This window comes from Eurytemora carolleeae, unplaced genomic scaffold (genome assembly GCF_000591075.1).
Source record: "Eurytemora carolleeae unplaced genomic scaffold, Eaff_2.0 scaffold251, whole genome shotgun sequence".
Lineage (NCBI taxonomy): Eukaryota > Metazoa > Arthropoda > Copepoda > Calanoida > Temoridae > Eurytemora > Eurytemora carolleeae.
Genome location: NW_019396288.1, coordinates 97,820 through 111,977, shown reverse-complemented (window position 1 = coordinate 111,977; position 14,158 = coordinate 97,820). Strand labels below are relative to the sequence as shown.

Below are 14,158 nucleotides of genomic sequence, written 5' to 3'. Positions count from 1 at the left end.
AACAAAAAGAAAGTACATACCAAACCACCAAAAATAATTAGAATAACAGCTACTTTTCCAAGGATTGTCTTGCAATATATATCCCCGTAGCCTAAAACAAAATAAAAAACAACATAAAATAAACAAAACAAAAACAAAACAAAAACATGCAAAAAACCTTGAATACCAACAAACACAAAGTTTTGTCCAAGCATGATTTAAGGTGGTTGGTGCCTGTTTATTTCCGCTGCCGCAGGTTAACTTACCAACCCCACAGACAGGAAACAGGCTAAAACCAGTTTTCCAAGAACCGTCTGACACGCAATATCACCATACCCTTAACCAGCAGAACAATTGAGACTAGGATTGCCGTATTTGGAAATTTATGTAATGTCAATTATATCAGGCCTTCATATTATGATAATTTTTATCTTTCTAAAACAGGTGATTTTTTATTTCTGAAATTTTTTTTGTAATCCTAGGAAAGTCCTGATTCCTTCTCTGATAGTCTTACCTACTGTGGACATAGTGACCATCATGAAATATACACAGTCCCAGTAGGACAGCCCTCGGACTCCATCTACTTGATAGGCGTTCAAGAAATCAGGAGGATCTCCACTATTCTCTAACTACAAGAGGTTCGGGATACAGAACTAAAAGCCAGGATAATTCCCGTTGTCTTTGTTTTTTTAAAGAAATTAAAGAGTTTTTCAAATAATTTTTTAATTTTAGTTCTGTAAGGTTGCACATTAATTACAAAATAACTACTTTACAGGGTTAAATTTGAAACTTTAAAACTGCCCTTTTGAAACCTTCTGATATTAAAACATCCAGTGAAATTTACTGTTTTCAAATTTGCATATTCTTATCATCTTTCCTTTAATTAAAAAAAGTTAAAATGTGTCAACAATTTAGAATATAGAACATGAACTTTATCCAACTTTATCATATTTTCAAAAAATTAAAAATAATTATTTTTGTTTCCAAAAGTTAAATTATTTTTTACAAAACCAAAACTTCTATAAAGATTTTAAAAAAAGAATTTAAAGAAATTTTACCAAACAAAAAGTCTTATTGTTAAAAGTGAGTAAAGGCAATCCCAACAAGACAAGAAAGATATTTTTTTAAAGAAGGAGACAGTGCCATTAAATATAATTTAGATAGTTAGATAGATAGATAGAACTTTTGTATACTTTATTCGTTTCTAAAGCACTAAGTCATTTTTTCTCCCCCCCCCCCATATTTAATTGATAATTTGCATATTTTGTAATTTTTTTTTAATCCATGTTTAAGATTAAGACAATTAATTCCTCCAATTCAAAAGTTTTCGTTGTAAATATAAATGCCTAAGTGCTTGCTCAACCAAAAGTTCTGATCTTGGACCTGTTGGGATCATATCTATGGTGACATTTTGTTTTATAAAAATATTAAATAACATGCATAAAAGGTTTTTTAAAAAAATGCTGAAAGCACTCAAGATGTCTATGGTTCTGGTGCAGGGTGGGTAGGTTTGGGTCTGGATATCAAAGGATTGGTTAGTTTTTAATATGTTCCCAGACTATTTTACTTATTCACCTTAAACAAAAATATAAATCAAATGAATACTTTAGAAAAAAGTTTTTTGGTGATAAATCAAGGTTTAAAATTTAGATTTTTATAATTTAAAGCAAAGGTATAAAAGTTGTTTAAAAGACAGTTTCTGAATTATGCAAGATTGACATTATAACAGTATCAATCACGCTCTTGTTTAAAAGGATTCATCTTTAGAATTTATAAAAACTTTCTTAAATAATTTTTTTTTCTAAATTATGAATATTAAAATATTATTTTTTTGCACTACTTACCAGATGTATTATGCCTGCTGCAGTTAGCCAGACAGATATAAATATAGAGATTAGTTGGGCCAATCTAGAAATATAGAGATAAGTTGAGCCAATCTAGAAATATAGAGATGAATTGAGCCAATCTAGAAATATAGAGGTGAGTTGAGCCAATCAAGAAATATAGAGATGAGTTGAGCCAATTTAGCAATATAGAGATGAATTGAGTCAATCTAGAAATATAGAGATGAGTCGAGCCAATCTAGAAATATAGAGATGAGTTGAGCCCATCTAGATATATATAGATATGACTTGAGCAAATCTAGAAATATTGAGATGAGTTGAGCCAATCTAGAAATATAGAGACGAATTGAGCCAATCTAGAGTTATAGGGATGAGTTGAGAAAATCTAGAAATATAGAGTTTAGTTGAGCCAGTTTAGATATATAGAGATGAGTTGAGCCAATCTAAAATATAGGGATGAATTGAGCCAATCTAGAAATTTAGAGAGGAGTTGAGCCAATTTAGCAATACAGAGATGAATTAAGTCAATCTAGAAATATAGAGATGAGTTGAGCCAATCTAGAAATATAGAGATAAGTTGAGGCAATCTAGAAATATAAAGATAAGTTGAGCCAATCAAGAAATATAGAGACGAATTGAGCCAATCTAGAATTATAGGGATGAGATGAGAAAATCTAGAAATATAGAGTTTAGTTGAGCCAGTCTAGATATATAGAGATGAGTTGAGCCAATCTAAAATATAGGGATGAATTGAGCCAATCTAGAAATAAAGGTATGAATTGAGCCAATCTAAAAATAAAGGGATGAGTTGAGATGCATATTAATTACAATATTTAAAGTCTTTTTAAATCTACTTTTTTGCACTATTTTACGCAAAAAAAAATTCGCGGAAATTCTGAATTTTGAGCGAAATTATTCATAAATCGGGTTTTGTTTATACAATCTCTACAAAATGGAGGCGCTGCCCCTTTTCCTTGCAGGGGGAGGGGTGACGGCCTCTAGTTGTTCTTTAATCTAGATTCCGTAAAAAATATCATTGCTTATATACCAACCCTAGAATGTTCTTTACTAAATAACAGGAAGAACAGAACAAGGTTTTAAAGATTTGTGAACCATGTTCAAATTGATATTATTCTTTCTTAATTTCAAAATCAGAGCTGGTAACTTTTGAATATACTGAAAAACTTATTTATCCACAAAAACGGTTCTAATTGTTTTGTATAAAAACCTTATATATACCTGATGGAAGTTGAAGTTTTGAGAATATTTAAATATTGAAGAATATCAGGCACTGTCATCAGTCGTAAAGCTCTAAGAAACCGTAGACCTGAATATTTGAATATTTTTATAATCCCTATATCTTTGCAACCTCATTTTAAAATCCTTTGATACAGGGTTACCCACAAAGGATGAGACTTCAGAGACGATTGTACGGAATTGGTTTAGTCCATTTCTAAGGTCTACGCCAGTTGGTCGCAAAGATATAGGAATTAGAAAATCAGAGTTTTTGGCAAAGAATCAATTCATTTACTTTAAGAAAATATTTACTACTGAACAAAATTCTACATCTAACTCTTTTCATTACTAGTTTATTGATATGATAAACTTAATAGAAAACTGAAAATTATCTTGATTGATAATATATCTTAAAAACTCATGAACAAAAATTGTTTTTTAAACAATTTAAAGAAAAAATATCAAAAATAAATGGTTGGATCATAATCCCATTTCAAATTGATTAATAAAACTAGTTATTACCCAGTTACATATTTGTTTCTCTTTTCAGAAATATCAAATAGAAATAAATATAATACCGATCTATTCAAACTAATGCTTTAAATTCATCCAACACTCCTTTTCATTTTTCTTGATGACTTTCTTTTAAAAATGAGATGTTTATCTTCAACAAAGGAAATGAGTTTTTGCCACAAACTCAAATTTTTTAACTCTTATATCTGTTGAATATGATGGTGTAAACCTTTGATATTTCAAACTTTGAGTATTTGATCTAACATAACATAATCCATAGTTTGAAATATCAAAGGTCTGCGAAATAGTGTTCGAAAATCAGAGTTTGTGGCAAAAACTCATTTCCTTTCCGGAATTATGTTTTAAGTTCTGTAACAAAGAAACTGATTACCCGCCTCATAATATATTTTCTTAGTAATTTCAACCTGATTCTATGCCTTTAGTATTTCAAACTTTGACAAGTTAATCTTGTAAAATGTTGAGTATTAAATATCAAGACATTAAATTTTTAAAGGATTAGAATATACTAGCCTTAGAGGGCGCTTCGCGCCCATCTTCTAAATTAATTGTGAACATGTTCTCTTTGTGTACATCGTGAAACAAAACAAAAATAATTCGCGGATTTTCACAAAAAATTTCGCGGATTTTCAAAATTTTCAAAAATTTAATGACGATGGAATTTTGATGGAGACAAATATTTAAAATTTCAATCATCCATAAACCTTCCCTGGGGTCCCTAGATGTCCCACAAAAAATTTGGGCCCGATCGGTTCAGCCGTTTGGACGTTTATTGGATACAAACAAACAAACAAACAGACAGACAGACAAACCAAATTTATATATACTAGAAATTCAAGGCGCGTCGCGCCCTTCTTTCTAGCCTTAGAGGGCGCTTCGCGCCCATCTCCTAAATTAATTGTGAACATGTTCTCTTTGTGTACATCGTAAAACAAAACAAAAATAATTCAGCGGATTTTCACAAAAAATTTCGCGGATTTTCAAAATTTTTAAAAATTTAATGACGATCGAATTTTGATGGAGACAAATATTTGAAATTTTGATGATTCATAAACCTTCCCTGGAGTCCCTAGATGTCCCACAAAAAATTTGGGCCCGATCGGTTCAGCCGTTTTGACGTTTATTGGATACAAACAGACAAACAAACAGACAAGCCAAATTTATATATAGATAATGAGAGTTCCTTCACTACAAGGTGGATGATTAATGAAAAGTTTACCAATCCATGTTGAGAGTTCCTTCACTACAAGGTGGATGATTAATGAAAAGTTTACCAATCCATGTACGGTCCAGGTAGATAATTAATGTAAAGTTTACCAATCCATGTACGGTCCAGGTAGATGGATACGAAGGACGGTGGGATGGTGAAGTAGTCAACAAAACTGTATAACTCAAGCATAAACCATAGTTTATCTGACGCAGCAATAAACTAAACAAATATATTTTTATTTTTACATTTTGCTAGATTTCATGATGTAAACACTGATCCCTGCATTTTTATAAAAAATGTCGAAAACTTGAGTTTTGGAATAGATTTTAGCGATCTTTTAAAAAAGAAAGTCAGGTCGAGGTTTTCATTTGTATTTCTAAATAATTATTTTTCATTAGATATTAATTATTGATAAATACAAATATATAGAATATAAATCATTAAAACCTTCAGGTGGCTCCGTAAAAATGTTAAAAATGTTCTTTGGTTTATATTACATTATTCAAAATTTTGGCTATGAACCGCTTTATAGCGAACTGTTAATTAGAATTTTCTTGGCGAATACTCAAAAGAAGGAAAATGCTTTAATCCTTGTAATCTTTGCCTTATTGGAGGACCAGCTGAAATTACGTTGCTGGTACCTTTTATTTTAAATAAAAACTTACCCTATTAAAACTTACCCTAATAAAAACTTACCCTAATGAAAAAGTAGACCATGAAGAATATATTAAAGGCTAGATCTATTTGCTGTGTAGTATTCTTAGCCCAAGGTATACATTGTTCAACACCCTCACTAAATACAAAACAAATAATAAACAAATAATTTAAATAATTTATGTTTTGTTTACCTGGAGGCATCAATGAAGTAGATCACTAGAGAAGAAATGGAGAGAATGAAAACCAAACAAACCTTAAAAAGTAAATTTAAGTCGGCCCGGTACTTGAAATAAACCTAGATTTTTAGTATTTGCTCACTTTCCAATAAACCTAGAATTTAAGTCGGCCCGGTACTTGAAATAAACCTAGATTTTTAGTATTTGCTCACTTTCCAATAAACCTAGAATTTAAGTCGGCCCGGTACTTGAAATAAACCTAGATTTTTAGTATTTGCTCACTTTCCAATAAACCTAGAATTTAAGTCGGCCCGGTACTTGAAATAAACCTAGATTTTTAGTATTTGCTCACTTTCCAATAAACCTAGAATTTAAGTCGGCCCGGTACTTGAAATAAACCTAGATTTTTAGTGTTTGCTCACTTTCCAATAAACCTAGAATTTAGACCAATTACTAAAATTAAGCATAATCAAAATTGTTTAATATGTGAAGACAGTAGACCACATTTTGAAAAGTCCAAAATGTCGTAACTTAATTTCCTCATTAATTGAGACACCGTTATGTAACACAGCCCACAAGGTTGTAAAATTTACCCTTTTTTACAAGAAAATCATATATTTTCATAAGCGTGCTTTCAGTGGAGATGAACAGCTGTTGAGATTAAAGGTCAGAGAACATTATATTCTTTGAATTGAAGCAAAGTGCATACTGACATGCAATGCACTACATATTGAATATTGGAATCTAATAAAGTTTTAATACAGGTCAAACCATTCAAAAGATTTATTGAATCTTGTAAATGAAATATAGACAACTCTGAAAGTTATTCATCAAAGTGTCGCCAGTCCTTTACCTATATATCTACCAACTTACTTACACTTTTCATAGACCTAGGCATATACATATAGGTATATGTATATGTATATGTATATGTATATATATATGTATATGTATACAGGTATAGATACAACGAGCTTGTTTTAAAGGATTCTTATGATCTTGTACTGAATATAAAAAAGGGTATTTATATTTCTCTTAAAATAACCTTCCCCGAGGGCCCGATCGGTTCCGTTTTGACGTTTATAAGATACAAACAGACAAACAGACAGACAGAAATGCAAAGTATTAAGATAGATAACATAAAATGCATGGCCTTTTTGTCTAAGATAAAAGGTTTCACAGTTAAAAATAGTATGCGTTAGCTTTTAATTGAAACTGGGCAGACTTTCAAATGTTGCCAGGCCGTGTTTTTTTTGGGCTTAATCACACGTTTTGATAGCTTTGGATAAAAACATCAAAGCTCAAAAGGTCTTTTCTAGTTTCAGTTTAAAAGATTTAACAATGAATTTTTGCGTATTTTCTTTAGCAAAACCTTGATAGATTTGTGCGTATTTGAGTTGAGCAATGAACATGTATTTACCAGTATTCTGCCGGTACCAGTTTGTCCGGAAATAAGTTCTCCAGCCCAGTCCTTAGCTTCAGACATAAAATCTCCATCAGTTTGCCCGTCCGGGTTCTGTCCCTAGAGAAATAATTAAGTTAAGGAAATATATTTTAAAACAGGTGCACAAATAATATATCATTTGATTTTAGCATTTTCTACATACATTGTACTTGCATTATGTAAGCACTTCTGTGGAGCTTGTTTTATTCCTAAAATGAAACCCTGTCGTTAAAATTACATGAAGTGACTTTATTTTTGAAATCCCCCCCCCCTTTAACTTTATAGAGTACACTAGCAAACAATCATGTAGAATTTAAAAATACTTTTTGAAACCATCAAAAATTCGACCCAAAAAATTTTAAAAAATTGAAGGATGGATAATAAATATAAAATAAACTAGCTGAAGTGCCCGGCGTCGCCCGGGTAATTAAAAAAAAATTGAAGAAAATATTTCGCGTTGGGGTACCCACTGGTTTCTTTAAAAATTGGATCCAGCCGTTTGGCCAGCAATAGCAAACATATATATGAACGAAGAGCTTTATTATAGATTACAATTGTACTCTTACTTTTTTTCAAAACATAAACTTTTACATGTCATAATTANTATATATGAACGAAGCGCCGCGCTGTATTATCCCGGAATTTTGAGCTGGGGTATCATTTTTAGGTCAAACAAGCTGAAGGAAGTGTTTGCATTTTCTTTTTAAGAAAAATATGTCGCATATGAATACTATGTTTTATGTAGGATAAGTTTATGAATGAGAAAATATAAATATATTATAATTCCTCGATTATCCGGCTCCAACTTTTTATTGCAGTGGCTTTCCCTCTCTCTGAGTATAATAAAGAACATTTCTTATATAAAAAGAACCAAACTGTAACTGATTGTGGAAGAAATAAGCAAAAAGAGTTCTAATTCTTTAACAAGGACCTTGAAGAAACTTTACTCTTAAGGATATCTGTCACAAAGACAGATTGTTTAAGCTTCATCGGCTAAAAATAAATTTAAAATGTCTGCAAAGTAATTTCTAGAGACCATTTATTTGAAATGTGCCACATTCGATTGACAACAGTTCCCTGCAAAAAGTATCATGGCAAGTTAAAGTTGTGAAGAGCTACTTAAAAAGTTTTATTTCTTTGGAAGTAAAAGATTATGTTTTGCTTGCCGGGCCCCAGGGTACTGTACAGAAGTACAGGGTTCCTAATGGGGACTAGAGGTCCTCTGTGTGGGCCCAGAGTACTGTACAGTGTACAGGGTCCTTGTAGGGGACTGAAGGTTTTCTTTGTGGGTCCAAGGGTACTGTAAATTGTACCCTGAAGGGGACTGGAGGACGGAGCCCAGGGTACTGTACAATGGAACAGGGTTCCTCAAGGGGACTGGAGGTCCTCTGTGCGGGCAAGAGTACTGTACAGTAGTACAGGATCCCTGAAGGGGACTGGATGTCCTCTGTGTGGGCCCAGGGTACTCTACAGTTTACAGGGCCCCAGAAGAGGACAAATTTGGGTTGTCTGTGTGGGCCCAGGGTACTGTACAGTTTACAGGGCCCAAGAAGAGGACAAAAGGTTGTCTGGTGCGCCCAGGGGGTACTGCAGGGTTTGCAGGGTCCCTGAAGAGGACAAAAGGTTGTCTGTGTGAACCCCAGGGTACTGTACAGTTTACAGAGTCCCTGAAGAGGACAACAGGTTGTCTGTGTGACCCCCCAGGGTACTGTACAGTTTACAGAGTCCCTGAAGAGGACAACAGGTTGTCTGTGTGAACCCCAGGGTACTGTACAGTTTACAGGGTCCCTGAAGAGGACAACAGGTTGTCTGTGTGAACCCCAGGGTACTGTACAGTAGTACAAGGTCCCTGAAGAGGGGAAAAGGTTGTCTGTGTGAACCCTAGGGTAAATTTTTCTTACCTGAAGTCGTAATTTCTTCGCCTCTTCCTGCTGTCTTCTAATCTCTGCTTGACTATACTCATCTTCAACCTTTAGTATATAGAGTAGATTTAGTAGATATAGTAGATTTAGTAGATTTAGTAGCTTTAATAGATAAAGTAGTTAAAGTGTATACAGTTAGTTAAAGGTAGACAATATACATAGCTTATATATTTATATGGTGTGCTAAAAACGTGGATTAGCGTAGCTTTTCATGGCACAACATAATATATTTGGCAGGTTTTATGTTTTAGGCAGAAAATTATTTAAAATTTAGCTAGTTAAAATAAAAATATTTTTCTTTTAAAATTTAAATTAAGATTTATCCACTGTCAAATATGATGTAGGACACATTGTAAATAAAATTGATATGATACATGATATATGAATGATGGTGTGGTGTATAGTAGGTACAGAGTAAATATATGTAAATATAGTGGATATAGAGTAGATGCGGAGTAAATATATGTAAATATAGTGGATATAGAGTAGATGCAGAGTAAATATATGTAAATAAAGTGAATATAGAGTAGATACAGAGTAAATATATGTAAATATAGTGGATTTATAGCAGATACAGAGTAAATATATGTAAATATAGTGGATATATAGTAGCTACAGAGTAAATATATGTAAATATGGTGGATATAGAGTGGGTACAGAGTAAATATATGTAAATATAGTGGATATAGAGTAGATACAGAGTAAATATATGTAAATATGGTGGATATAGAGTAGATACAGAGTAAATATATGTAAATATAGTGGATATAGAGTAGATTCAGAATAAATATATGTAAATATAGTGGATATAGAGTAGATGCGGAGTAAATATATGTAAATATAGTGGATATAGAGTATATACAGAATAAAAATATGTAAATATAGTGGATATAGAGTAGATACAGATTAAATATATGCAAATATAGTGGATATATAGTAGATACAAAGTAAATATATGTAAATATGGTGAATATATAGTAGATACAGAGTAAATATATGTAGATATAGAGGATGTAGAGTAGATACATAGTAAATATATGTAAATATAGTAGATATATAGTAGATACAGAGTAAATATATGTAAATATAGTGGATATATAGTAGATACAGAGTAAATATTAGATATACAATGTGGAGTAGATAAAGAGTAAATATATGTAGATATAATGGATAAAGGGTAGATACAGAGTAAATTTAATATAATGGATATGGAAAAAATTAAAAATAAAATTCAATGAAGATGAAAAATGTAAACATTCATTAACTATTTTCCGAAATGAATTCTCTCTCAAAAATTATAATTTAATAATGCCCATGAAGGGCTTGTTTCTTTAGAAAATAAAAAAATAAAGAATTTATAAAACTTTAACTGAAAAATTATGATTAAAAAATTATTATAAACTTCTTTTTCCTTAAAATGTAAAGAATTATTACTAAGACCTCTGAATTTATTCTAAATATACTACTTAGAATTCTGTGCCTTGCTAAAAGTGATATGTAATTTTTTTTACACTTTTAGACTTCACGTTAAAAAATAACTTTGAACTCGCATTTAACAAAATGAAAAATTAACGATAAAATCTAGCATAGTATACCTGTAAACCAGAATACTAAAAATATTTTGATGATTAGCAAAGCGTAAAATCTTTTTTCATGAATAAATACTTAATAATAAGATATAAATCCCCCCTGCCCGCCTAGAATCCCTTTATTAAAGACACTAGAAAATAGCTCTTTTTCATTGATATATTTTTTAATCTAAAAGTATAAACAACGTCTTTGAAGTGTTTATGAAAATACACTGTATTTCCACCAACCGAAACCTGACTTCCTCATCAGTATCTCAGATTTAAAAAGACATTTTATATCTGATTCGCTGCAGGCGAATGTCCTATTATTTAGATCAATTTTAGTTGGTCGAACACTAACCGTTTGTATCATTTAAATGTAAACATAGTTTTGTATACAACCATGCTTTGTTATTCCACTCAATCTTTGCTTTTACTACCAGTTCCTTTTTAAGTCTATAGTCAGGAACGTACTGCACACATGACCCTACTACCTTAGAACCGTTCCTTCCTTTTATAATAATGTTAACCATCATACTTCATGCAGTATATTGTGTACTAAATGTTAGCATACGCTAAGCTTTCTTATAGAGATATAAATCAAAAATAAACTGCCTTTTCAAATCAGAGCCAATTATGAGGAAGTCCGATTTTGGCTGGTGGAAATACAGTGTATATGACTCATGCTAGTAACTACATGTGATTTTCTTATGCTTAACTGTTGAAGAAACGAATGCAAAGGTGTAAAAAAAACAAATTCAGAGAGAAACCAATAAAATAATGTCAAAATAATTAAAAAGATGGTCAGGTTCAGATCTAATGAACGTCCAGAAGTAGTTGAACTACTTAGACTTATTTGGACACCAGTTAAAGGTAGGGAGAAGTAGTTCTTCTAAATCTATATATATATATATATATATATATAGTATTTTAAACTTTTTTCAGTTTAAATATACATTTTAGATGTTTAACTATATATTTCTTCCAAGACAAAATGTTTCATGGGTCTAACCCAATCATCAGTTGGAAAAAAACTCTATGAACGAAAAGCTTTATTATATAGATTATATAGATTTATTATGCAAAAACTAATTCTCAAAATAATTTTTTTAGTAAAAACTTTGACATTAATTAGATTGGTTTAAACTGAAACTTTATATTTTGCATGCAATCATCACTTTAGATTTCTTAATATACAATATAAAATATAAATTTACCTTTCTACAAAATAAATGTGCAATCCCCCTCTGCAGCAGTACAGAGAGTATACCCATGAGAAAGGTAAATATTGATGATAGTAGGAAGCACCACCATTTTCTTTCCTGAAATAAAGCACGATATTGTATTTGCTGAAAACCAAACCAAATCTAATGATTTTTGCGGATTTTTATGATAAAGTTTTTTTAGAGAAAATTATACATTTGGAAAACTAAAAAGGATGATTGTATTTTCAATAATTTAATTTAATTTTTGATAAATTTCAACCTAAAATTTCAACGTAAGGTATATAATATGAATTTCTTTATCTATTTTCAATCTCAACCTCCAATCTTAACAAAAGGAAGTAGTTCATTACTGTTAAACGCGGTTTTGCTAACTCGCGAGCACCCCCCCCCTTGAACAACTTTTAAATTGTTGGAATTTCTCTTTTTTATATTTTACTCGGCCGGCATTGATCTTTTTTCATCCGATATTTTTCATCGAATATTTTAATCTTTTCATCCTAAATATTTCAGCAATATCTACAAATTCCAAATTTATATTTTCCACATTTTTATATGTCTTTAAGGGAACTGAAGTCAAGTGGCCTGACATGTACTAGAGATGTCGCATATCTGTTTTACAACGGTGCCCCTTGTATTGCCTCTGCTGCATAAATCTCAAAGTCACTTTTACAGAGGAAACCGAAACCATAATAATCAATTCTTTACTAAAAAAATAAGGATATCTTCTTCATCCATGATCAGAAAAAAAGTTATAAGGGCACCGTTGTGTTTCGGACATGCCAATCTTAAGTCGAATGAAATTAAGACTATACAGATATCCATTCTATCCCTTATTTGTATCTTTTTTAACTAACTTATAAAAGGCTGACTCAAATATGAAAATGAATATTTGTCAACAAATTTAAATATTTCTCACAGGTCTCAGGAGTTTTGTATTAACTTTTTATTTAATATTTTTTTAGAAATTTTGCAAACTCGAGAACACGAAAAAAATTCAACGAAACTGAACACATCCCACAAACTCTAACTTGTTGTCTTATATCTTCTAAACCTTAGGTTTTTTAAAACTATGTATTTGGCATGATCAAAAAGTCAAAGTTTTAGAAGGTTTATCTATCAATCAGTTTCAGGGATTTGAAAATTGGAGTTTGTTGCCAGAGGTCAGTATTTTTTTCACGTGGGGAAAAGTCAGAATTAGTTTTGTCTAGGAAAAATCAACATTAGGAAATTAAAGAATTAAGTTTATAAAAAAGCTTACCCGCAAACATTCTTCGTCTGGCGTTATTGGTATACCAGAGATAGCAGAAGTTTCTAGTCCCAACCCTCCCTTCATCCTTCCTCCTTACTCCTTCATTCTATACATTCATTCACCCATTAATTCTTTATTTCCTCTTTTGTCGTATTTGTTCTAAAGTCTTTTAACAAATTAAATTACCACTCAACAAAGTACAGGGTCTCCCACGTTTCATAACAGCTGGTGAATAGTTTTGAATGTTTTCTTCCATTTGCTATACAGATATTAAGCACTTTTTGCAGTTTATTTTGTAAAAAAAAAGTCTGTAACTCAAAAGTATTTTACTCTAAAATCAATTTTACTATGCTATGACTGTCATATAGTATTTTTCATTATTCTCTTGGGTGTCAAACAACTTAATAAATTATGGAATAAGAATTCTAAACTATTTACCAACGTGAGACACCCTGTATTTCATGAAACTTTAACTAGTCCATGCAATTGATATTTTTGGTATTTACCTTGTATGAGGAAGCATTGTTCTTCAGCTAGTTCTAATTCCTACTTCTTCGGTTCTCAATCAAAGAAATAATCGTTCTTGAACGGAGGTGTCTTAGCCGTTCTGGAACGGAGCCAACATCATTAATTTACATCTTAGTCTCCATTATACAATCTGAGGAAAAAATCATTATTTAGTTTTAAATTGAAGTTGTGAATATTTGTCGAGAAGATGCTAATCGTCCGTGCAGAAATCAAGTGGAGGGAAGGAGAACTTTATTATATATTGTTTCAATGGGTTAATGGTATATACCCCTACCCCCTCCCGGGAGTAGAAAACTAGAAAGGGTTAAGGTGTATATTGTAGCCCCCCCCCCTCCCCGGAGTAGAAAACTAGAAATTCCCAAACGGTCCAACTTCTAATATTTCCTGGAAGCTAGGCTCACAATCCTCACAACAATAAAATTAGAATTAGAGTTGAAACTGGAGAAAGGATAGGAGACCAGGGTAGAATGTGAATTTTCATCAATAGTAAATTTTGAAAATGACTAATCTAATGTGTATTAATTAAATAATTTATTTGCTACGTTCAAAGTCTTATTTATCTTAAAATTATGATTTGTTCGGATTGGC

The 14,158-nt window shown here is 31.4% G+C and overlaps 1 protein-coding gene across 1 annotated transcript in view; it reads right to left on the bottom strand.

Moving 5' to 3' along the window:
* LOC111700206 (calcium-activated potassium channel slowpoke-like) overlaps positions 1-13,724 on the bottom strand; it is a 56,113-nt gene extending 42,389 nt beyond the window's left edge. Inside the window, 11 exon segments of the mRNA XM_023471065.1 lie at positions 1,824-1,887; positions 3,063-3,150; positions 4,908-5,019; positions 5,497-5,593; positions 5,649-5,710; positions 7,054-7,155; positions 8,979-9,047; positions 10,595-10,609; positions 11,785-11,889; positions 13,052-13,148; positions 13,549-13,724. Coding sequence (XP_023326833.1) covers positions 1,824-1,887; positions 3,063-3,150; positions 4,908-5,019; positions 5,497-5,593; positions 5,649-5,710; positions 7,054-7,155; positions 8,979-9,047; positions 10,595-10,609; positions 11,785-11,889; positions 13,052-13,126 — 789 coding nt within the window. The 5' untranslated portion in view covers positions 13,127-13,148; positions 13,549-13,724.
* Positions 13,725-14,158: the final 434 nt, after the last annotated feature.